Raw genomic sequence first — 25,981 nt, forward strand, 5'->3', positions numbered from 1 at the left:
GGTCTCTCGATGTAAATATCCCTGATGATGCATCCTATATGCTACAATTATTATCATCATCATTATTAGTAGCAATAGTAGTTACAACATTATTATTACAAGACATCCAGTAGGATTCCTCACCACTACAGGGTAAACTTGCATTAATGATTAAAGTAAATTTGTTGTGATTAAGCAAAATTTTCTCTGTTTTCTGACAACCTTAAAGTAATTTTCCCCAAGAGCACCACATAAACTAATGAACATTAAAATGGAATCCAAGCGAACTTTGATTTATTGTGGTGTCTATAACCGCACGCTCCGCCTCACTGGGATTCCCAGCAAGAACCTCTTCATGCTACCTTTTCACTACACTCATGGGAACATCACGAGCAGAAATCATAGTATCAGGAGTGAGAGTCTCTTAAAAATGTGCAGCAGCACCAACCAATCCATCAAGATAATGAATTATAAACAACATTAAAAATGCAAGGCAGCTCCCGACAAATGATATGTCTTCTTAATCTGGGTCCTAATAACATATCTCATGTCTTATGTTCCTGCTTTTACAGTCTTGACTGAGGCAGTATGGTCTTTCAACACTATTATTTACTGTCTCTAGTGCCGATGGTTAAATTCCTGTACCTGCATCATGTCCTACCTTTGTCTCACGGGGTTCCTTACTCTGATTCTTGTGCAAAAACAAGCTGTTATAGGTGAATAGATGTCTCTACATTTCCCACCGTATTATGTGTGATCATGGACGTGCGTGACCTCTTATGGATTGGCATCCCTACCAGGGATTAGCCCTGACTTGTCTGCTGTGCTTGCTGGGATAACCTCCAAGCCCTCTGTGACACTGTACTGGATAAGCAGTTTTAGGGTGAATGAATGAATAGTCAGTCTTGATTAAACTACTGAATGAATGGAATGTTTTCAACTACGAATAGCTGAGGAATTGCAAATTGTTCAGTTATATGAAATTGAATTTATGCTAAGCAGGGAAAGATAACTGTAGAATTAAAGAAAAAAGTAACTCTACGAATTACCATTTTTTAGCCATTTAACATGAGAAATATCATGTTTTAATATTTTAAGTAATATTGATTATTTAGTGCTTCTTGTGTAATTGCATGTTGTTTTTTTTTCTGAAAGCAAATGCTTCTATGCAGGGATTGTGCCAATAATCAACAGGCTAATGGTGACCCTGCTATCAAAGGTAATCAAAACAGTAAAAAAAGGATCAATAAAAAGTGCATGTAGTGCAAGAATAGATTTGGGATGGCCAATAATAAATGGCCTTTCAAAATTACACTGTAAATGTCACTTGTTCTAAATGCTATAAAATAAACCCCTACCACAACGACATATCGGCCTTTCTTCGTCCCCTTACTCAACTGGCCAGTTAAGAGCTGGAGAAGACCAAAAGGTTAAAACTGGGGCTAGAGTGGATGTGCTTTCCTGCTTTCCACCTTACCTCCAGGAGCAAAAAGAGAAGGAGAAGGTCCTGAAGGCATTTTCAAGGCCATGACTGCATATGCAATCCGCTGTATGTTGCATCATCACGCAGCTCATTCACACAAAAACAAAAACAATTCCCATTTTGTCGGGACCAAGGAAATGCTACACGACCCCCACACAATTGCACATCTGTGAATAACGATTTCCTGGAGCAAATGACGTTTGCGCGCCACTGCAGCAGATGATAGAGAATGGAGTCGGCACTTGGATGAGTGCTCGACATCATTAAAGAATCGTTACAAAGCAGTGGGGCATTTTCAGTTTTTGAGTGTATGTGGGCGAATGCATGAATCTGAGGGGACATGTTAGCTGGGGGCTGATGTTACCACACCAGATGCAGTGGTGGGGACAGCCAAGGCCAAAAGGTGTCTGCTTGGAGGGTAGGAACGGCAAGGCAGACAGACTTTGCCAAGCAGAGGTCTCATGCAGGAATGGCGAGTGGTGCTCACTGGCAGTGTCGGCAGTTCTACCCCTTATGCTAGCAACAGTGTTTTTAATCTAATTTGTAGCAAGCAAAGAGAAATACAGGGGGTGAGGTTGAAGGAGCAGAACTAAGGAAGCATTTTGAGTTTGGTTCTGAAATGGCACGAACAGGAAGGTCAGCTTGAGTCTTCAGTAGTTTGGCACAAAATACAATTAAATTAATTTCTTGCTTAGAAAACCCTTACTAACATATCAAAATAATATTATAATGTATCCATTCATACAACTAGATATTTGCTGAAGCCCTTTAGCACCTTGCCCAAGGACAGAACACATTTCTGCAAAGGATGCTCCTTAATAGAAACACTGACAATATGCCCTGATAAGTCTACTCATAAGTCACCTATTTCTGAAAATCTTTCGGCACTTCTAGGCCTTACATTTACACAGTATTTTGAAAAACGTGTGGGTTGTGCTAGGAGTCACTTGCGCATATTTTCTAAGCATAACAAATATATCTTACGCTTTTCAGCTGACTTCCGTAAAGTGCAGGCATCCACCCTAAGAATGCATTCAAACATCTATGAAGTTATGATTAAGTGCCATTGTCTTTAATATCTTCTGGGCTTTAATTTAAAAAATCTGCAATCGATTTTGTGCCTCGTCGTACTTAAAATACACTGAAATCAGCCCGTGAGGTAAAAATGTTTTTAATCACACGAACCCAGTGCACTATTCCTCACCCTACACATGGCGGTTTCTGAAAGTTTAGTTTCAAAGATAGTTACTTCTTGGAAAACCTTGCGATTATGCTTGCATTAAAGGTAAACTGAAATATACGACAGGACAATTAAGCTACATACTGTCCATAAGACCTGTAGTGGAATAAAGGGAACGGCCGTTTACATAATTATAATCTAAGTACTTGAGTGCAATGTATTCACTCATATGTCAAACATTAATAACGTATTGATTTAATGCTGTATGGCCAGTCTTTGTTGCCAAATAACTTTGGACGGTTACATAACGACCACGGCATATTCTGACAAGAGGCAAGGCAACTTTACTGTACTCTGTTTGGGAACTACAGTGTACAGCCATAAAATATATCCCACTTCAGTGTAGGATGTTTATAGAATATTTTTAATGAGCGAATGAGCGCATCTTTAACAAATTCTAATCTGAAACACACAATTTGCATTCATGAAACGCCAGTACGACTAGGTCTCGCCATGCGTCAGTGTATTCACTTAATTTTACATCTATTTAGTACAGTACTTACCCCATTGTTTCTAATAATCCGGTGGCAAACAATTACACAGATAGCACTGCAAGATCCCTTTCGATATTCCAGCCTACGGTTGATTATATTGTAGATTTGTGAAATTCGCCGTTCTTGTTATGTCAAGCCATTTTCAGTCTAGCACATAAACGTAGTCTGTTTATTAGCAAATCCATACAGATCGAAAAGCGGTCAAAACCGAGCATTAGCCGAAAGCGAAGAAATGCAAGATGTTCTGCTAACTGCTTTGCTGGCGATGAAGTGTCATGTCCAGCTCCCCTTCACAATTGTACATTCCCAATGAAATCGTTACAACCAGCCAGCTAATTCGAAACATGATGCATGGTTATCGGGATCTTCGTTTTAATTCCAATTCTGCACACCAGATGGGTGCTTTGCAACCCAAAATGATAAAGGAGAGCGCATACGCTTAGAGGGTGTGTGAGGAGATGTTAGCGTGGCTGCCTTCGGTATCCAGATGTCCCTCTAATGTCCATCAGGACTGAACCATAGCTTACAAGTCTTCTTCTTTCATAACGCTGGTACTTACTTCACACCTCTCCTACAGTGCAACCAGCTACACTGCAGCTGTCAAAGGAGAATGATACCAGACGATCTATCAAGATATTTTCTATCGTTAGACCTCAAATCCAAGCTTTCGTTTCAATTCATGAAATAGTCCATATCTAGTCAGTAATAATACAATTCGGCAAATCAAAAAGCGGGGTCGTCTAGCCAAGCATCAGTTAAGTATAAAAGCATCCAGAATCAATCTACGTCCTTTCAAGTCAACGTTATTCCCAACCTTGAGAAAAAAAAAACAATTCGCTGATTTTTCATCAGCCTCTATTTAATGAACCATATCAGCTAGCATCGCCACGATTGACTTAATATGATTATAACCAAGCGCAAAACAAAACCTGAGAGCAAAGAGACGATAATCATAGAAAGAATGTTGTATTTTTATAGCAAAAGAGAGAGTTTTATTTGTGGTCATTTTGAAGGCCATTTTGCTTTTTTACATATTTATTTTTTACTATGCTCTCTGCTGTATTCCTTTACTCGTCACTACTGCCTCCATGCCACTGACAGAATTAAATTGCCTTACGTCCCAACGTCACCCTCCGCACTGACGTCACAACAGGCTTTCGGAACTGATGTCATTATTATCCAATAAGTGATGTAAGATAGATATTATTCATAACTTATATAATTGTGACTATATAATTATACTTCTATGTACTCATTTTAATAAACAATAATTATAAGTAGTGTGATATTTGTGCCCGCGATCCTGCATAGGATAAGCGGCTATATATAGGAAGTGGATGGATAGATGATTGGATGAATAACTATGACACCATGTTTACTACTGATGGTATTACCTCAGATATACGAAAGTTTATTTTTAAATCTAATCTGGTAATGCAAACATAATCTGAAACATAAAAACCAATACAATAATAATAATAATAATACGAAATAATAATAAGTGAAGGGTAAAACCCGAGCTTTACACCTCCAGGGTTGAGTTCCATTCCTACACATGGCTGTATATGTCTGTTGATCTCACCATGCATTATTTATCAGGTGGTTTTATTCAAAGCCTATAAGGTATCACTTATCCAAACTATTAGATATTGAGTGAAGCCAAAATTGAATTAGTAATATTTATATATGTATCGATGTTCTTATTCAAGCAATATGTGTGAAGTACTCTTCTCAAGAATCCAATGGCAAGATCGTTTATTTATCCTGAACCTGTAGTTCCCTGGTTAAAAAGTCCATTTAACTACCTCACCAGACGTTTGGCCGTATTGTCTGGATTTATTTCAAAACCATCAAGAATGAAAATGGGCTACAAGGTTTCATTATCTTAACATTTCCAGCATGTTATAATAAAATCTTTCGCTCGCACGATTTAAGTATTGTGTTAATTCAATTTAAACATACACAGTCATAGTGTTATTTGCTTTAAAAAAATCAGTTTCAGTAGAAAGACAAAAAAACAGAAAATAATGTTATTAACTTTCATCCACGGGTAGGCTTGAACTTTGGTATTATTCGTTTACATCCTGTAGAGGGCAGTCGTGTCAAACTAACACGGGTCTCGGGTCAGACGCTTCAAGTTCTTTGAGTGCAATTGTAATCAGTTTTAATCCTATAGTTTGAACAAATCTCACAAACTGCACTTTGGGATACTAGTCAAGGGTACTGTTGATCGACAGACAGAAGGTTTTAATGTCAAGGCTTGTTGTCGCGATGAGAAAATAACATCGTTCTAAAAATAGTTGTGAACTATTATGAACCGTGTTTTAAAATGATACACCCCCAATTCTCCATGGATCCTCCACTTCGGGTTATAGAAAATAAAAGTCGTTTGTTAGTACTGAATTTTACTTGGGCATCTTATTAAATTTTATTGTAATAATTATGAAAATAAGGCTGATGTTTTGTATTGTAAACTTAAACGTATGCATGGGACTGTAAGCTATATATCACGAAATCGCAATTATTATTCAATTCTGTATGCGTTTGCTCTGTTATTCCAAGGCGTGATTGATATACACCTGGGAATGGGAGCTCGTCATGGATCAGTTCCCAACCCAACCCTGCTTTTCCTGTGTCACATTACTCCGGTGATGGAGAGTAGCAGGTGAAGCTCTGATACTCGACCTTTGACGCATGGCTTGTTTACTGCAAAATGGCCTAATTGTAAACGAGTACGATTTGATCTGTTTTTCTGCGTCGTCTGGGTGAGCTGTCAGTTCCCAGCAGGGTTAATGCGAGCTCGTGTTAGTAAATTTATTTTACTCGGCTAACCATTACAGTCATATTACATCATCTCACGACAATATTTCATCATAGAGCCTGGGAATTCCTCTGTGATTTAATCGCATCTTCGATAAACCAATGTATTAATTCTCGAAAACAGAAGAGTGTGGGTTTGTGTTATAGTTTTGTTGTATGTACAAATAATGAAGCATGTCACTGAAAACAAACAGCCTGTTGTTTTCCTTATCGTGTACTTCATTTCCAGATTGATGCCATTACTGACGCTAAAAGAGTACATGGGGCGAGTAATGGATTAAATTAAGCCTCCAGAGGGCTCTTCAGGTTCTAATACTAGTCATGCAACGGACCAGGAATCCGCATGTGTATTGTATTATTTTCCAAAAAAAAAAACGTATTACCCTCATTAAGTCCTGGCAATTTCATAACTAGTCACAGTTTTGACAGATAGGTTTTAACAAAACAGGTGATTTTATTTTAATAGCACTGCTGACAAGGTTGCTGTCAGCCAGTCCAAGAGAAAGACTCGTTCGTGTTCTTTTGGGAAAGTTTCGGAATAATTACGTCTAACTAACACATTGATGTCCACCTTGGTTCAATAACTAATGGAAATATTGTACAGCAAGAAGTTCCGTGACTGTTATGGTCGCTTGATGGTTTAATAATTTTAACAGATCATTGACTAAAATGACTGTATTTAAGTTTTTGTTTGGGTAATTAACATAGATGGGCATGGAGACCCAGCGATAGTTCTCAAGTTCTAAATGCCCCATTGGGGTTGGGGAATACCGGGGTCTATTTCGGGAGTGGGCTGACTCAGGCGGCCAGCCTCCAGCTTGGAATGACCCTAAACTGTAGCAGCACTCCGGAAGACTAAAAAAGATAAATAAAGAGAAATAAAAAATAATAAAGAAAACCTCCGAAAAATGGATACTAGTAAACGGGAGCAAAGTGACCCTGAGTATTGCTTTGAAGTATTAGAGGACGTGCCCAGGGAGGCAGTCACTCTCGATGATGACGCCGCAGACATTGAAGAGCTCCGAAACAGGTACGTGTCTGACCGCGCATAATGATAGTCTGCCGCCTGGAGACTATGCCCTGAAAATATGTCACTTGACTAAAAGACACTGGGTCTGTCAGGTCTGCGTAGAAACCAACATTAAAAAACTTTTTATCAACGACTACTGTTTCAAAAGCAACAGTAAAAAAAAGAAAGATACAAACTTTGATGGTGAGGTTATTTTATAAGAAGCACGTGATGCCAGTTGCCTTCAAATTTAAATAATAAAATTATTTTTAATTATTTAAATGATTGCGTTATTCAATCTTTTGAGAATCGAATAACTGTTCATGCACTAATCCATAATGACCGATAGGGTGCCCCCTGTCGTTTTCTAATTAGTATTCGTGTTATACAACTCTAATAGTAACATTTAGAGGACTGTTAGTGAAAGGGTTAAGTTTTCATTCTCAGTGTTAATGTTTTATTCCTTTCGCTGACTATTAATGTCAGCAGAATGAAAATGCACTGTGGTCACTGCAATGGTATGCAGCTGGAATAAATTCAAAAATTCATCAAGCCACAATTTTGTAAGGATTACTTTACTGTGAGATCAGTGTGATACTTCTGACTCCAGTTCTACATCTGATGTGATGTTCTACTCATCACCCCATGATCATGAAGGAGAATTGTGTTCTGTTCATACTGAGCATACAGTATAATATCTTATTTGAAGTATGTAATTGCATCAAATAGCTAATGACTACTGATATATGATGTGTAATAATATATAATGTATATATAATAACATATGGTATTATGCTAATGTTATTATGTAATAAGTTAAACAATTAAACTGCAGCTATTTGGGCAGAAGCAATGTCGCTTCACCCGTTCAGAGTTAGCTGTTGGAATCCCATCCCTGCTTTGTGTCTGTAGAGTTTGCATTTTCCATAGTTTACTCTCAGGTGGTCAGTTTCCTTGTGCTTCAAAGACATGCATGTCGGCTGACTGGCATCTCTGCATTGCCCGTTATTTGTGAGTGTGTGTGTGTCTGTGCCCATCCAGGGTTTACCCTGCCCTGTGGTCTGTGCTGTCTAGGGATACAACCTAAGATCGCTGTGAAATTGTAATGCATAAGCAAATGGTGAAAACGCAAATGTTGATTGCTTGGCAAACGGAATAACGTGCCACTATAATTTGTAATGTTATTGCAGTCGAGGTTGACTCACTGTCACTTTGTTCCCACTTTTTTCAGTTTAAAGAACATAGTGCAGGACCAAACAGTGAAACCCAAGCTTCAGTGTCTGATGGTGGACCCCTCCTTCTCGATGGTGACGGTGCAGAGCGAGGACAGCGGAATCGTGTGGGAGACTGTGTCCAGCCGCTGTTCGACTCCGTGGGCCTCGGAGGGCAGCACCACCTCAGAGACATACAGTCTGGAGGGCTCAGCTGCCCCAGGCAAGATCGTGATTATCATGGATGAGGATAAAATTGTGAGGAAGAGAAAGAAAAGAAGCGGAGGGAAGCTGGGAGAGAGACTGAAAAGACCATCATCAAGAAATTTCCCAGGGGGGAATGAAAGACCATTCATGACTGAGGTCTCTGTCCCTAACATAAGAGCTGAAGGTGTGGGTGAAAATGGAGAACCCAAAGAAGATAAAGAACAGCAGTTATTTAATTTAGTTTCTGAGGGTTTTGAGATACTAAACATTATAGTTCCCTCAAAACTTGCTACAGTGGATGAAGAAGAAAGCTCTGAGTTGTCAGATAACTTGTCCTATTTGGAGAACACAGCGATGATAAAATCAAAACCGATACGTGATGAAACAGAGTTAACAGAAACCACTCAAGCGATTGCTGAAGTACAAGAAGAGGAGGAGAAGATAAAGCAGGCTGAAACAGAAAGTGTTCCAACCGCTGAACCTGAGGCATCTCAGAATTTGGTCGATAAAGAAGCCAAGAAAGAAGGGACAAGTGATATGGATTATTTTGAGAAGTTTACATTGTTGGATGTGCAGTTGTCAGATGAGCTTTCTACTGGGACCGAGGAACACGTGTTAGTAAAAAATACTCAAGGAACTGACCGACTGGAAGATCATGAAAAAATTACAAGTGATGGATCGACATCTGAAGATGCATTCATTATTATTGGTGATGGTGAAATAGCGAGCGAGCATCTTGATGAGATTTTCAATAAAAGTGAAGTCTATGATCAGGCAAGTGATTCAGCTTTCAGTAAATATGAGGAAAGAGATGCAGAGGAGCAGTTGGAGAGTCAGGGAGGACTATTGAACACAACTATGAAAGAAAGTGGTTCAGCTTTATTTGGTAGCCAAGAGACTATTCTCACACCTATATTTCTGTCTGAGGGACCACCAAAAATTATTGATCCTATACTTCTGGAGGAGCCTGCGGCCATGTCATTCCTCTACACTGACCTTTATGAGGAAGCAGTAGGAAACAGGAGGAAAGATGAAGAGTCCTCTGATGTGGAAAGCATTGTCTCTGAGAAGGCGTTTCAGAGGAGGCTCTCTGACTCTGACGACGCAAGTGGGTATTTGGAAAAGTTCATTTTGAAAGATGAGACGCCTGTCGTGGAAAGTGAAGCTACAGAACAAGATCAGAATGACGATGGATTACGAATGTGGTCTCAGAGCGCATTTGAGCTCATGGGGTGTCTGACACGGGTGGAAGAAGAAGACTCAAAGAAAGAGGATATCAGTACGGAAGCAACACAGAGTATGCCAAATGAAAAAAGAGAAGAAATAGTCACAATATCAGTAAGTCAAAGTGATGACTTTGCGTTCCAGGATACAGCCCCTGAAAATGAGACATCTTCAGAGGCCAGAATGTATTCAGATTTGTCTAAATCTCATTTAGAAGCTGAAGGAAAAGCATTTGGAAATAAGGTAGAGAGCACAGTTGTTGCAGGTGAGGAAAAAATTGATGACAGACCAAAGGAATTAGCTGGGGAAGTAGCAACCGGTGGACAAAGTATGAAAGATGAGGTGGAAGAACCAATCACTGCTTCAAAGCCTAAAACTCTGGACCAGGGAACAGTCAGTGTCACTGAAGATATCACAGGAAAAACCAAAGAAACCACTGCTGATCATAAAAATAACAACACTATCATCACAAAGAGTAAAGTTTTGCAAAGTAAAACGGAAAGCATTAGTCCAGAACCAAAATGCTCCTCTTCAGAATGGGTGAAAGGCCATGAAGAATCTCATGATAAAACTGAAAAAAAAATTATAGTCCAGACACCTGAAGTTGAAAAAAAGGAAATTTTCAGTCTGAATGAAAAATGTAAAAGTAAGCTTGAAGTTCATCCGAAGCCTAAAAGCGTAGGTCAGGAATTAGTCCCTGATAGTGAAGTATCTCAAAAAATATCCTCTGCACATAAACTTTCTGAGACTAAAAATGGATCAGCTGTTGGTCTTAAGAAACCTGAATACAAAAATAAGGTCATTGAAACTGAGTTACTGAAAGATGACTATGAAAAAAGCACAGAGGGTGTGAAGAGCCAGACTGAGCAAGTGAACCATGATTTTTCCGACAGCATGAACAGACTGCCCACTAAAAAATCAACAGAAAGGAAACTGCCCTTGGAGGAAGTCTCTGAGAAAAGAACAGGCTCTATTTATGAAATGAAATCGCAGATTTCACCAGTCCCTGAGTTAACTGAAGAACCCAAGATGATGAATTTGCAGGAAGATAACAGTGGGAGAGAGATTGAAGATACTGTGGAGAAAGAGACAATACCTAAGATCCAAGATGACACTATGAAAATGAACAAGACTCTTAAAGAGTGGGACGGGTCTGCTGTTCAGTTGATTAGGGAATTCCAAACGGTCCCAAATAGAGAGGGACAGTTACTTAGATTGTCACCATTGCTATCTGCAGAAATAGAAGAAGAAAATAAAGAAGAACAGGAGGAACCAGATGTGTCAGTAAGAGGAGAGGGTTTACATTCTTCACTCAGGAGTTTTCCACCAGAGGTAAACCTCTCACAGTATGGGAAAGAGGCAGATCAAGGTGCAGAAATTGCTGAGGAGTTGGGCTTTGAGATGATTACTCAGCAAGAGGCGAGAGATTCAGACCTCAATGAGTCTTGGGAGGAGAAGAAACACCATAAGAGTGGTCTTGGCTTCACAGGACCGCATCTCCCCACTGATGACCTGGAGGATGAGTATGAGATGATTGAATCTTTGGATGAATTAGAACAAGCAGAACGTGATTCCAAAGCACAACCCATGGATGCCTTCTGCTTAATCTGCCAGTGCCCAGTTTTAGCTGCGGACAAGCCTTTTGGTGAACATCAAGATCATGAGATATCAACATTGGATGAGGCCTATGATCACATTAGGGTAAGGATCATCAGTTTTGTTTTCTAAATACTGAACTTCAGGACGAGTAGTACTGTATGTGACATAGTTGTGTGGTTATTATTTTTAAATTTAGCTTCTTGTTTTAATTCATAACAATTTAATATCTAATATTTTCATTTGGATTACTTTCCTTAAGCAAGTGTTTAACATTAAGAAAGTAAGTAAAGTTTATTTTTATAGCACTTATCACAGACACACTAAGTGCTTTACCTGTTAAAACCAAAACATATATAAAATGAAAATTAAACCTGTAAAATAATAAAACACAGAGACAAAAGTATGCATAAAAGCAAACAAAACATAGTATTCTAGTCAACGGTCAATCTAAACAAATGAGTTTTTAGCATTTAAAATTGTCCACCGAGTCCGCAGATTTCAGACCCAGTGGAGGAACATTCCAGAGTCTGGGTGCATTAGCCTCAAAGGCTCAGTTATGCCAGGTCTTTAAGCGAGTGCATGGGATGGAAAAGATGCATGGCCCAAAGGGCCTGAAGGACCGACTCGCAGTGGATGGGTGAAGAAGGTCCACAATATATTCAGGAGCCTGGACATACAGGGCTCCATATGTAAAAAACCAGTGCATAATGTGCTTATTGATTATTGCCGGGAATAGCAATGCTAAATGCTAATAGCAATACTAAATGCTAATAGCAATGCTAAATGCTAATAGCAATGCTAATAACAATACATGTAAATTTAGAAACGTCCTTCGGGATTGGGCCACAATGCTATCCCAGTCCCGGCTCTGCTCACTTTGTCTGGATGCAGTATGAAAAGTTCCTGATGCACTTCCTGAATTTAGGGTCTCACCGGGTCCGACAGACCCTTTACCCTCTGAGCCAGGGATAGATGCTCTTTTCTCTACTGCAATATTGCTAGCATGATAAAGAATGATGTCAAACCCAGCAATGATACAGTGTACATGGCAAATGCCAGTCAAGACATTTTCACCTAAAACAGCCTTAGCACGACATGACGGTGTTTCTGGGAAACACAATTTCACGTGGGTGGGTTTGGCATCTGTGTGTCACATACCTCAACTCCCACTCAACACTCGGGTCTATAATGAGATCCTGTAAGAACCGTCTGTCAGCACTGGATCATTTCTTCAGGAGCATTACAATCTTATGCCAAACCAAACCAGAATGCAGGCTTGCTTTTATTGCACGTTTTTTCATTTGTGATGTTCGTTGTTTGTCTCGTTAGGTAATACGGAAACAGGAAGGTGCATGCATACGTAGCATTCTATAAACAAGCAATTAATGAAAGAAACTAATTTATTACAAATTTATAAATATACTAGGATGATATCATAGAGGACTAACCACATTATGTATAGCATGGAACATAAAAAATTATTTTAAATATATGTTTTTAGAATGTGGTGTTCCATGAGCTTCTAACAGTGGTTAGAAGGTGTCTGTTAATGTTAGACTTTTAAATCCTGCTCCATTTACATAAGAGTTGCTTTTTTAATGTGGCAGATGGCGGAGGGCTGTTGAATGGCACGTCGGCTATGCTTGTCCACAAAGTTATCCCTCTATCTCACTCATTGGTATGGCCCGGCTTGAAATTAGGGTAGCTGAGTGACCAAGACAGCGTGTGCTCTCTGATCTCAAGAGTTTAAAAATATCCAGGGCGGCTTCACACCAAGTGGGCTGAAAATGGTACCGTGCACTGGGTTGACTGTTTAGATTCTGATGTTGACCCCTAATATTTGGCCTCTGATGGTTTTGACCCTGGCTCAGTGCTAACACCCTGGAACTGAAGACATTTCAGGCAGCACTCTCAGGGTACATTTGAAGGATTCAGGGATGTCACACTGGCATGCAGTAGTAATTTGACACATCTTCCTGCACTTACTTAGTCTTAGGAGCAGAGTGCAACTATTTTAGTGGATTCTATTTGACAATTCAGACCTCATTACAGTAAGCTCAGATGACAAAGGCTGATTTTTCTTCCAGAGCAAACTTGGTGAGCGGATTTCTGTGTTACAAGAACGATCGGAAAAGATTGAGGATATGGTCTCCGAGCTAGAGCTGGCATACAATACAGTAGAAGTAAGTGTTTTAATTATTTGGTAATGCTTTACAGTAATTGCATCTTTATGATACATTCATTAAGCATTCATAAAACATTCAGTGCACCTTCATAATGCATTCATAGAACATTCACAAGCAGTATGTAAATATACCTTAACAGCTTTAATATACATTAATAACAGACATTATATAATAATGAACATTCTAATTATGTAATTATGTAATGTTATTAATGCATTATATAGGCATTAGGAAGGTGCAATTAATTTAAAATGTTATCAGATACTCTTGTTTCCTATCCAGGATCTCTTACAAGAAACTAAATACATTTTTCTCATGTGATTGTAGCTAAATAATTGTACTTTTCCCCCTGTGGTTCGCAGGAACAATTTAAAACATGTGAGCAGTCCCTGGATGAACAAAATAAAGGAATGATGAAGTTGGTGATGGACCAGTACAATGAAATGTCCCAGAATATAGAGGAGGAAAAGAAGGTCAAGCTGGAGCAGCTTTATGACCAGATTGTCGGGTTCCAGGAGAAGATCGATTCAGCAAAGGAAGCCCTGAAAAAGAACGCTAATGAAGTGGAAGTGGCTGGTGAACTTGCCTTTATCTCTGTAAGTAAGAAACGGCATCTTAAGAGGCTGAAACACACTTTAAAATCAGTAAGTTTCCAAGCATAGGTGGGTTAGCTTAATCTAAAAAAATGCAGTATTAAGGCCTTTTTATACCGAGTCCGATTTTTTTGCACACAAAAACCGGACAACATTATTCTATGAAAGTTTTCATACCAAGTTCGACACATTCATCGTGATCCATCGTTGTTTGTTCGGAGAGAGCTGAATTTCTGCAAGTTTTGGATGCGCTATAAAAAATGAACGACAAATAGGATGTCCGTTTTTTTTTCTTTTGCTTATGATTACAACACAAGCTTGTAATGAAAGGCGGTACCATATTCTTTTCGATCCGACTTCGATTCGACCCAAGGTTGGTGTTGCAGATACCGATATTCAGTGCAGGTTAAACCTTTATGATAAATAATAATTAACGAACCAGGGGCAGTTGTTATGCCGGTAGATGGATCATACAGTGTCTGGGCAACTTCCCCTTTTGCCCCAATTATGGGCAGTCCTGCTGAGTAGTAGTTCATATCCTGTACCTTATAATAATAAAAATATTTCACTTACAAGGTTAAAAATGTTAACATTTTCATTTTAACAGTAGAAATAGAATTGATTCTCAAAATGAAAACATTCAAATCAAAGTCAGAATCTGCACTTGCCTGATGACAGGAGGCATATTTTTCTAGCCATTCAACAAGATATCGGTAACTTTTTGGAGAACAGAAGTTCTTCCTGCCATATATTGCGTTTATTAATTTACATATATTCCAATGATAAACTGAGTGCTTTTTCTGCACAAATATACACTTGCTACCCAGAAAAATTGCTTTAAACATACCAGCTATATACAGTGTGTGTGTGTGTGTGTGTTGATGGATAAAGAGGTATATAGGTAGACTCTTTCAAAAGATCCCCAGGGATCTTTTATCACCTCAGACAGTCAGGACCTCAGTTGTATGTCTCATCTGAAGAAGCATCATTTTTACAGCACAGTGTCCACATAGACCACAGGATGGGCTAACATGTTGGCCAAACCAAGACCTCGTCCAGCAGCAACCTAGCTTTCTTAGCTGGTCTCTCATCTAAGTACTGGTCAGACCCAAACCTGCTTCGCTTCAGATGGATTACCTAGTCTGAACTGTAGTTGCCAGTGAAAAAGAAGTAGGATTTATTGTACTAGTCATTGATCAGCAGGATAGGCAGGTGGCAATGTGATGTTGGTCATTGTATTTGGGAGCATTCATTGGCTCTTTGAAGTGAAGGGTTGTTTGATTAGCACAGGATTTCTGAATATTATTACTGACAAGTAATCTTCTTCATGTGTCTGAAAAATTTCCAGAAAAATAATATTCCATTCAGCAAGGCAAGAATTGTTCTGGAAGATTAACGGTTGACGTTAATTAATACTGTTTACTACAGTGACCTCACTAGTCTATGGATACAATATAATTAAACATCTGTGGAACTGGAATAGAGATGAAATTTGCAACCACCACAGGACTCATCGTAGTGCTCTTTCAGCACCTTGTGAAATCCATGTTCTAATGAATGCAGGCTGTTATGAGGGCCAAATATAACTATTATATATGCTGACCTACTTAAGTGGTCACTCAACATGCATACACTCACTACAGGCTATCACCAGGCAATGAACGAGATCTGTTGCCTGAATTTGTCTTGTTTCTTCCAAGTATATAATAAATATAAAATATAATCGGGGTCGTCCTGTCCTGTCCTGTCCTGTGCAGCTTCATTAATGCCAACAAAGCTAAACTCATCCATTTATTTGAATTATTTTTTCTTTTCTGTTCTTCCTACAGTCATCTGCAGACATCAATGAGAGGTAACTAAATGATATTTGCTTTGATTTCCTGTTCAGCACTTTAGTTGTTGATGGATCCAGATCCGCTTAACTCTGCCACAGATATTATAGATATTTACTTCCCCTGGTTGCTGCTGCAGTATTGTTTATGGGGAGTTAATTTTCGACCCTAAATATTAACTGCACATGCCATTTGTATTTATTCAACTATTCAAAGATAAACCCTGAGTAAGATTAACGAGCTATACTTTGTGATAGAAAAAGTTATTGAAAATTAAAATAGACATTTTGTACTTACTTGAAAATGCTGATTTTTTTTTTACCGATGGAAAAAAAATAATTGCAAAAATGTAGTTTAAAATTCTTGATAATTTTGCAAATTTATGTATTTATCTGATGGCATGAAGATGTCCATTTAAAGCTGTATCTGTCAGCGAGAGGCTAGTGTAATGCAGTTCTCTAAGAATTCAAAGGTTACTGAAACACTGTGCGAAAGGATGATGTTGTCTGTGTTGGCAGGCTGACCTCAGCCTTGGAGTCCTGCTTGTCTCTTGAACTTACCCCCAGTGCTTTCCCTATGTTTGAGGACTATTCTAAGAACGCTTCCGGGTGTAGGCGCAAGGAGCTTGAAGGCATCGCAAGTAAGTTAGCAGTCACACTGCACAATATGCATCTCCACAAAATGCATTTAAGCATTTGCATGCCTCTATGATTCTTTGCATGCAGATTTATCCTTAACATTAGCGTAATAGCTAGGCATTTGGATAAAGACTCAGAGGGATTTGGATCATTAATGCTTTAATCCTTTCTATTCTGTTACATATTATTTTACCTGTAAATATCTGAGAATTCTCCTCCTCAGTGTTTGAAACGAGATAGTTTGTGTAAATAACTAAAACTGTCCAAACAGAATGTAATTTTTGTTAGAATAGGACTAACATATATTTCTTCGTCTGTTATGGAGTTTTTGGCATATTTTACGTATCCGTCCTTTGTTCTGTTTTTATAAAAATCAGGGGGGAAATGGGTTATATAAATGTCAGTAGTGCTGCTGAAAACTTAGGGTAGGCTGTGTAGTTTGATACGTCTATTTGCCTGCCCCCCCCCCAGTCCCTCAGAAGCCCCACCTGCTACCACAAGAAGCAAACTCTGCCACGGGTACCTCTGTCACAGTCTACTGGAAAGTCAATGAAGGGGACGTCATCGACTGCTTCCAGGTCTACTGCATGGAGGAGCCCCAAGGAGGTATTTACATTCACATTTTACACAACTTACTCTCTGGTCAGGTCCCTGTCGAGAAATAAATGTCCAGCAGTCACTTCTAGTAAAGTTCCTTTTGCCTACATAGTCCCCAGGGATACACAATAAATCTGCATTGTGACAAATGTAATAAAAACACAAGTAAAACATTGGTACTGTTCTGCTGTCTGTGACTGCAGTATAATTCCATACATTTATGCATTTATGTCTCTTAATCACTCAAATGTCCTTATAGCCCCGTGGCATAAACAAAGGCTATCACATAAATTAAACGTTGAATTATAAGATTTTAGTGTGATAACTCTGATATGTTTTTTTTTATATGTGTAATACGTGTTTAATATGTTTTAAAGTTGTTTATGTTGGGTTAGCGAGGGAGGCGCAGTGGTGCAGTGGTTAGCACTGTTGCCTCAAACCTCTGGGATCTGCCTTCATGTCACTGTCATGGCTCCATGTGTTTGCGGTTCGCCTGTCCTGCCTGCGCCATTGTGAAGTGTCTTCTGGGTCCTCCAGTTTCGCTCCACAATCTGAAAACATGCCGAGGTTAATTGGAGTTGCCAAATTTCCTATAGATGTGTGAGTGTGCCCTACGATGGGTTGGCACCCCATCCTGGGTTGTTCCCTGCTTTGAGCCCATAGGCTCCAGACCCCCTGTGACCCTGAATAGGACAAGTGGGTGCAGAAATAGATGGGTGTTGTCTGAGTTATACTTAGGATGCAGAATCAGACAATTCAGTTTGAAGTGGGATAGAACAAAGTATTAATAATTTATATTGCTTAGGCAGTTTTGGAGTCTTTTGTCACTATGAGGGTAATAGAAGGAATCAATATGGATCATGTCATTATTAGATGAAGATCTTGATTGCTTCTTGTTGGTGTGTGACTTTGATCTCAGCTCTAACAGAAGAGTACCGAGTAACGGTGAAAGAGAGCTACTGCTCCCTGGAGGACCTGGACCCTGATAAGAGTTACAAAGTTTGGGTCATGGTTGTCAATTACACAGGCTGCAGCCTGCCCAGCGAGAAGCTCACCTTCAGAACTGGTTAGTGCACACTCTGTCTTTATAACTTATTCATTTCCTAAATCGAATTCTGATTTAGTAACTTGTTTAGCTTGCTTAAACTGTTTTGGACATTGTTAAAAAAAAAATCACGCTTTATTTTCTTGGATTATACGTTGTAATCAGCTCCCCACCTAATGTAATTACACTGCCCTATTTGCTCATTGAAACTCTTCCGCTAAACTTGGTGTAACCAAAGAATAATTTATGGTGAACTATTTTTTTTACTGATAAATGTCAAATCAAGTAAAGTGCGACCCAATCAACTCAGAAATCAGATCAGTGCTTCCCAGTGTAGTGTGATACTGTGATAATATCATTCTTCATCTTATTGAAAATGTTGACAAATAATCTAACAATGTGGCACATTTTTTAGAAATTCATGCTGAAGAAATGATCAAAAATGTATCACATCAGGAAATTATGATAGTTAGCCATATAGAAGTACAGAGGTCAAGGATGATTGTGCGTCATTCTATAGAAAGCAAGTGATATTTTTGTTATCTGTTGAATCAGGAAAACAGCAGTATTTTTATCAATTAAGTAGGGTATATATGAATATGAAAGGTTATCAATCAGTTCTGCCGACTCTGAGATACTTTGGGTAGTTCATTAATTAATTTTGGTAGCTACCTGAACTTTGCTTTACAATGAATGTAGTTACTGTAGTTCATAGCAATGCAGCATGGTGTTTGTTTATGAGTGTTTCTGTACACTGAGCGCGTGGCCGCCCCGTGCCACAGCCCCCTCCGTGCCGGTCATCGAGACGGAGCGCTGCACGGTGTGCTGGGAATCGGCCGTCATCCGCTGGAGCCCCGGCCACCCAGAGACTGCCGAGAGCTTCACGCTGGAATACTGCCGCCAGTACGCCTGCGAGGGCGAGGGCCTCAGGTGGGCGGAGCTCTCTACATGTACACGCCCACCTGGCATGGCCACACAGTGAGCGGGATGTGCAACAAACAAACAAGAGCAAAACAAATGTGTACAAAGGTTACTCTGAGAACAGCACCTTGCAGATTCCTGACTGCAGTCCACATTTTTTAATATATCTGTATCCATATTATACAAATGTTATTTTTTTTTAAATTAGAACATTTACTTTTCCTTTTCTCTCCAAGTCTCTTAGGCAAAATTACCAACATATGAAAAACACACAGAAAAAGTATTACATCCTTACTAAGAATGTAGATTTTTTTCCCATCATTGGTCAGTTTCTATTGCATCTCTGCAGTTCATCAAATATCTCTAAATTGAGCATTTTATTAGTAATATTTCTTTAGATTCCTTTTGCCATTATTCTAAGTTACCTCCTATAATAAGTTAATTGTGTGTTATTTTTTAAAATATTTCTTCCCTCCATGATATTTAGTTAAATGCCATGTTTATAATATTTCTCTCTAGCTTGACAGTAAAGGATTGGATTACAGCATACCCTGTGGCCTGCCTGAGTTTTTAATGAACATCATGTTCTCCTATGAAGGTCCATCTCTGGCATAAGAAGCTGTGAGCAGAAGGTGCTCCTGCAGCCAAATGAAAGCTACCTGTTCTACATAAAAGCAGTGAATACTGCTGGAGTCAGTGACCAGAGTGAAGCCACTCTCATCTCCACTAGAGGTACTCCTCTACAACCAGCCCCACTGGCTCACTAAACCAACCAGTGAGTCTTAGGTCTCACATTTAGTGTTCAGACTTTCATTGACCTGGTATTCATTTAGTTCTGCGCTCCTCACATCAATGTGCATTTTTACTGTTTTATAATACGCAGTAAGATTTTTCATGACGTCATTCCATCAAAGCTTCTGCACGCTGTACCCTAAAGCCGAAGTCAGTGCCTTGATTTAAAACACTTCTTCATGTTTCATCCTCTTTTCCACATTCATAACAAGGATCTGCCCGTAATGTAACAAATGCACGCATGTTAAGATTAACAATAGCATTATCATTGTAGCAGTTAGCACCATGTGATACATCAGAAACAAGTATATTAAAAGTAAATACACAGAAGCTGACGCACCCTAAAATATTTCACCTCATCATATTTTGTGGTCAAAATCTGTGCTGCAGAATGTCAAACACTGGAAAGGTACAAATAGACCAGTTTTTAAGGGAATGTAAATAGTTGCATATGTTGATTTCTTTGAAATTGCTTTAGTTATGCAATATTGAAGTTTAAACTGGGCATGTATATTTTGTCATCAGTATTTGTCATCAGTATTGTTTCCTTAAAGGATTGACTGATATATAACGTTTCAGACTGATTGCTTTCACTGCTGTGCTTTTCACTCTGCTGACTTTGTTTGGAATCGTTATCTTTGGGAAAGTATCTAGATTTAATCTTTTCACAGTCAGATCAGTGGCTGTTGTTTGCCACTGACCCTGTCACTGGATCCCCTACCACCAGGCACCAGGTTCCACCTGCTGAAGGACACTGGCCACCCAGCACTGGAGCTGTCCGAAGACCTGAACACCGTGCACTGGCGTGACGAGGCCTTTGCCCAGGTGGGTGCAGACAGGTAAGAGTTCCCTACACCCACACCATACAGCTTGCTGTGTTGGGCACTGCGCCTCTTCTCAGTGATAATGCTGCCATGGACGTGCTCAGGTATCCCGGAATCTTGGGAGAGGTCCTGCCCCCACGAGGGTACCATTACTGGGAAACGTCAGTGTCGAACTGCAAAGCCTACAAGATTGGCGTGACCTACGACTCCACACTCCACGACAGCCCACTGGGGGAGAACAGTACTTCCTGGTGCCTTCACTGCATTCCCACATCAGACAGGTATTTTTATTGTTGTTATTAGTCACTGTATTTAAGCAGTTATGTTTGTAAAATTCCTTCAAATATTCCCATATAAGCCATGCTGTTAGAAGAACATTGTAGTGTAATATGTAATGAAACCCAGTTAATTTTAATTATGTGATCTTTGTAATTAACTTCTTAATTAATCATTTAAAAATTAATCATGAATGACTAATTTTTTTAAACACCATAAACACATTTATACATGGACGTTTATCTTGGAGTATATATCAGATGACTGCAGGTGATGGTCACCTGATATCATGGGGCAGCCACGCCCCCTTCCCCAACCTACATATAGGTACCAGGTGACGTGTGCATTCCTCTGACTTTCCTCCTGCATCCCCAGCTGCCACTTCGAGCTCCTCCACGACAGCCTGCAGACCAACATCATTGCTGCGGTGGCCCCTGCCAGGATCGGCACGATGCTGGACTTCACCCGCGGGAGGCTGTCCTTCTTCAACTGCGAGAGCGGGCAGCTCCTGGGCTCCTCCCTGCACCCGTACTCCCGGGCCTGCCACCCGGCACTGGTGCTGGAACAGCCTGGCAGCCTGGCCCTGCACGCGGTTTTGGAGGTGCCTGAGTTCGCCAAGCACTGCTAGCCCTTCCAGGTGTCCTCCCCACTAGCTTGGATGGACTGTTTGGGTCTCTATTAGCCAAGAAAATAAAGAAGGGGAAAAAAATAGTTTTCCCGGTTCTAAATTTCTGTTTTCATTCATTTGTGTCATTACTCACAGTCTGTAATATGTTAGAGCACTTTTGCTATAAATCTTAGTAAATAACTAGTATTAAGGAAAATTTCATTTTTTAAGTTGAACACAGGGCAGTTTTTGCTACCCATAGTGCACTACATTTCTTCAGAAGACATAAGGCTTTGTGCTATTAGTTAGATATTTAGAAAAGCTTTGTATATATGGGGTTACAGACAGTGAATCTGGTGAATTTTTATTCTACTTCCGAAAAGCATATTTGCATATTCTGAAAGAAAATACTGTATTTTCTCAGTTTTTTTATGCTAGTTGTGAAAAAAAAATGGGAAAAAGTGCATGTAGTGCAGTACGAGGTGAGAGGCAGCATTTAGGGATTTTTTTCAGGACATTTTAAAGGAAGACGTTTTCTTGAAGAATCACAGCGAGGTGCTGGCCTGGTGCTGCGGGGCTCAGGGGGGAACATCCAGCAGGTCTGTATGGCGATGTGTGATGGCCACCAGGTGTGACAGTGACTATAAAGGGCAGCCATCTGTATTTGTATTGATGCCCTAAAGAGTCTGTCAGCCTCCCTTCTTATTCAAACAATCTGTCATCCAGTTCTAAATGATCTGAGCTGTAATGAGTTGTGTGCTTGAATTTGCAAACATCTTTATTTATGAAATTAATGTATTGGAAACCATTTGGATTGTTAAATATATTTATTCCCGGACTGTATGCACTTGTTCCTTTTACATTTTTAAGCCAGCTGATTGTTAATAGGGTAATTCATTTTCCCGTTCAGCTTTGAACTGTGTTTTCATTATTTAAACACTTTGAACTTGCATGACTTGGAAGGACATTTTTTAAGCTACTCTTGTCACACCGATGCTGAATTTTTAATCAGATAATAGAGCCTGGTCTGTGTGATCTTGCTGATCTAGTGGTACTGGCTCTGAATCTTATTTTTAAAAAAAGCATTGTTATTGCTATTGTTTAAACATTAACATTGTCATTGCCTTTTAAGTGTAGGGTGTAGAGCTTTGGTTCAGAGTCTAATTGTATGGGACTGTGTTTAGCTTGTGCTTTAGTCTTGGGTTTTCGGTTGCCGGAATCTTCACTGGCTTTGTCATTCTGATTCCTAATGGTTCCTGATGCACAGTGTCCTTTTTCTGGTTTCTGCTCCTGGTTAGCTGGCATCTTGGTTCTTGGTTCTGGTTAGCTGGGGTTCTGCAGCTGGTGTGCTAGGCAGTGGTGCTTTGTTTTCAGGTTTGTGGTGGATATTCTGTTTTTGTGTTTCAGCACCAGGGTCCTACTTCCTGTTTCTGGTTTTCCAGCCCTATCTTCTTTTGTGCACCACTTCCTGGATCTGCTCATCCACTCAGCAGCCCCAAGCCCTGCTGGTTACCTGGTTCCTGGGTCTCAGGGGCATGGGACCAGAAAACCTAGCACTGTGGACAGGGGTACCCCTAGAGGTTTTGCGCCCCATGACAGCATATCATATTGGGCCCCTAACCCAGACCAATCCAGTTATGTTCCAAATATTTTAGGTCCCCTGTCTCTCAGGGCCCCCGGGAATCATCCTGACTTTCCCCAGTTTATGGCAGCCCTAGTGGCCCATTTTGGGGTGCTCTGTTTCGGGCGCTGAGCCAAAAAAACATATCATTTGCTTATTTATTTAGTTATTTATCTATCTTTCTTACCTGGCACTCAGGGTCACTGCTGACAGCCGTCTCTTACATGACAATGAGCTGGTACAACTTACCAGCTTCTGATAAGTGTTTAATAAACTATTGCCAATTTTATATTTGATCAAGCTCTTTTTCCATGTTCATTTGTTCCAATTGTTTCCAAGTATAAATACAGGAAAACGTTTGGCTCAGCAATAGTTTTTTTTTTTTTATTGAAAAAAAAAATTCTTTTTTATTCTCACATAGCCTGATAATCAGCTTAAAAGTTTGGTCTTTGACTTACAGCTGGTTAGCAAAAATGTCAGTGTGCTCCATGTCACGTTCATAAGGTCCCGCTTTGAGGGCTGTATGTGATGTAGGAGCAAATTCCCTATATGACTGCAGATGGCCAACAATTCAACGGCTTATCGATTTCAGTGTTTCAGGTGAATGCATTTAAAGCAAATTTGCTAATACCAGGAATATCTTCAATTAATTTTTCAAAATAAAGTGTTGTTTTAGTAGCTTGTTGGGTTTAAAGAAGTCTATCTCTTTTACAGTAAGTGATGTTGCCCTAAAAACTGCAAGCCTGTTTCTCTTGTGCTAATTTTAGACTTTTTATCAAGTCATTTTAGTTGGTGAACGCTAGCACTTCCCACACTAATGCACAAACTGTGTTATTTATTTTTGTGGATGATGATGAACTCTTGTACAATAGGCTATGCATACATACTCTACGCCTCCCGTGATATTAATTTGATATGATTGTTTCAGGCCTATCAGTAGAACAAGTAGTTTGAAACTTTGTACTTTTTTGAAATAACTGTCACAAACAGTTTTTGTTTTTTGCTAAGACATTTAACATGATGTATAATTAATATAAATGTACAATATTTAAATGTATTAACATCCGAATGATTAGGTGGAATAAAATCCCGTAAAGTGATGTGGTGTTTTCCTGGATCTGAGTCCCCACCTGCTCCTGAAATTCTCAGCTTTCCCAACTAGTTACTGCACCCCGTTCTGTGCTCTTTTTATCTACATCATATGTGCATGATTTACACTTTTCTACAATAGCAGGGTAGCCTGCTATTGTAGAAATCTTCAAATACTTTGACTTCCAACAAAGTATGTTCCTCAAGCCTGGTTTACTCATTTATATTACAGATACTTAGCCGAATCTTACCGCAAGCATAATCACAGTTTGGTATTAAATTACATATTTTGGCGTACCGTTTAAGAGACGTTCAGACTTTCACATTGAATATACAGTATACAGCATTCCTGCTTTGCAGCTGAGGCCGGTGAGTAAATGAGACTTACAATGCAAGAAAATGTTTCCTGCACAAATTCAGGGATTTCTTTCTGCCACTAGGTGTCCTTGTATGACCATCTGTGCAGCCTCTACGTTCAGTTTAAAAAATGCCTAATGTACTATAAAATAGTAAAAAAAAAAAAAAAAAAAAAAAAACTACACTTCATGTTATGTCTTAGAAAACTTGTTTATTTTGCCATATGAGTCATATGTTATTTAAATTTAACAATTATATCGCACAAACTATGTAAAGAGGAGTGTTTTACATTTGAGTACACCATTCCACAGAAAACCACTACACTCTAGTCAAAAGTCCAGGGTGTAGACTATTGGGGCAGTAACCACGGTAACCATAATAGGTAGATGAAATCACTACCCCACACAGAGACAGTACTGTGATTTATACACAATGGTTTCACGCAAGGGTATGGATGGAGGATGCAGCACTACAACATGGACATCCAGGACGTCAGGCAGCAATTCTGGCTTATGTTGGTGAGCAGCACCAAAACTGAAGTTTCCATTTCAGGGGAAAAAGTGTTTCCTGTTTGACTCTTGAAGCTTTATGGTCAGGGCCAAAACAAATTACAATGTTTGCTGAAAACCTTGAAATGAATTAAATAAAGTCTGGAATGGTCAGCTGAAGTCCTTCTTACAGTGCTGTTCATTGAAAGGAACTACTGGGTGACTTTTGGAGAGGTAGTTTTCCACCCACAGAGAGACCCGCCACTCCAAGCGGCACAGCTTAGCTGCCATCTCATTAAATGCAATGGCCATACGAGAAAGCAATAATTCAGCCACGTCGAAATTCACTAGACACTTTCCAGTGCAATCACCTTCCCAGTTTACAGAACCGACAGTTATTACAGTAGGTCCCATGTACACAAATGGCATTTTTAACTAATAAAGCACAAAGTCAGTTCAGACTTGTCACCTGGTATTAATTATGGTGACCGTGACACAAAACAGTACTTTTAGAGCATTTCATATAACAAAACATGAGGGTAAACAAGTGTTATTTGATCTCGAATGCTTAGAAAGTTGTTTGTTTGATAGGAATTCCTGTGGTCGGCCCTATGATGCACGGGAATCCCATCCAAAGTGCTCCACTGCCATGTGTCTTCAGAGGTGCGTTATGGACTCACTGTGATCCTTTACTGTCTTCTTGCCCCTTTCCTTCTGTATGTAGAATTAAATAATTACTACAAGGTTTATTGTGAGATAACGCCCCCCCCCCCATTAACATCATATGCTTTAGAACAGCACATGATTTATTTATATCTTAAACATAGATGGCAATGTGAAGAACAAGAG

At 39.5% G+C, this 25,981-nt stretch overlaps 2 protein-coding genes across 3 annotated transcripts in view; one reads left to right on the forward strand and one right to left on the reverse strand.

Moving 5' to 3' along the window:
• homer1b (homer scaffold protein 1b) overlaps positions 1-4,132 on the reverse strand; it is a 44,701-nt gene extending 40,569 nt beyond the window's left edge. The window contains exon 1 of one of the 2 annotated variants that reach the window (XM_048982471.1): positions 3,206-4,132. In XM_048982471.1, coding sequence (XP_048838428.1) covers positions 3,206-3,210 — 5 coding nt within the window. In that variant the 5' untranslated portion in view covers positions 3,211-4,132. The remainder of the gene's footprint in view (positions 1-3,205) is intronic. The other variant, XM_048982479.1, reaches the window with a different exon arrangement.
• A 2,660-nt stretch (positions 4,133-6,792) lies between these two features.
• cmya5 (cardiomyopathy associated 5) lies at positions 6,793-24,298 on the forward strand. The gene is made up of 13 exons (XM_048999481.1): positions 6,793-7,046; positions 8,257-11,368; positions 13,354-13,449; positions 13,815-14,048; positions 15,875-15,897; positions 16,396-16,517; positions 16,987-17,121; positions 18,032-18,178; positions 18,940-19,087; positions 19,677-19,810; positions 20,598-20,709; positions 20,799-20,975; positions 21,346-24,298. The coding sequence occupies exons 1-13, from the start codon at positions 6,925-6,927 to the stop codon at positions 21,596-21,598; spliced, it is 4,815 nt and encodes a 1,604-aa protein (XP_048855438.1). The 5' UTR covers positions 6,793-6,924; the 3' UTR covers positions 21,599-24,298.
• The last annotated feature ends 1,683 nt before the right edge of the window (positions 24,299-25,981 follow it).

Source organism: Brienomyrus brachyistius, chromosome 2 (genome assembly GCF_023856365.1).
Source record: "Brienomyrus brachyistius isolate T26 chromosome 2, BBRACH_0.4, whole genome shotgun sequence".
In the NCBI taxonomy this organism is placed as follows: Eukaryota; Metazoa; Chordata; class Actinopteri; order Osteoglossiformes; family Mormyridae; genus Brienomyrus; species Brienomyrus brachyistius.

Bases quoted from the DNA above. Each gene is read 5' to 3' on its own strand.
- cmya5 (XM_048999481.1), top strand. From the start codon at position 6,925: ATGGATACTAGTAAACGGGAGCAAAGTGACCCTGAGTATTGCTTTGAA. The intron at 16,518-16,986 runs GTAAGTTAGCAG...CCCCCCCCCCAG, and splicing joins GGAGCTTGAAGGCATCGCAA to TCCCTCAGAAGCCCCACCTG. The intron at 19,088-19,676 runs GTGGGCGGAGCT...TCTCCTATGAAG, and splicing joins TGCGAGGGCGAGGGCCTCAG to GTCCATCTCTGGCATAAGAA.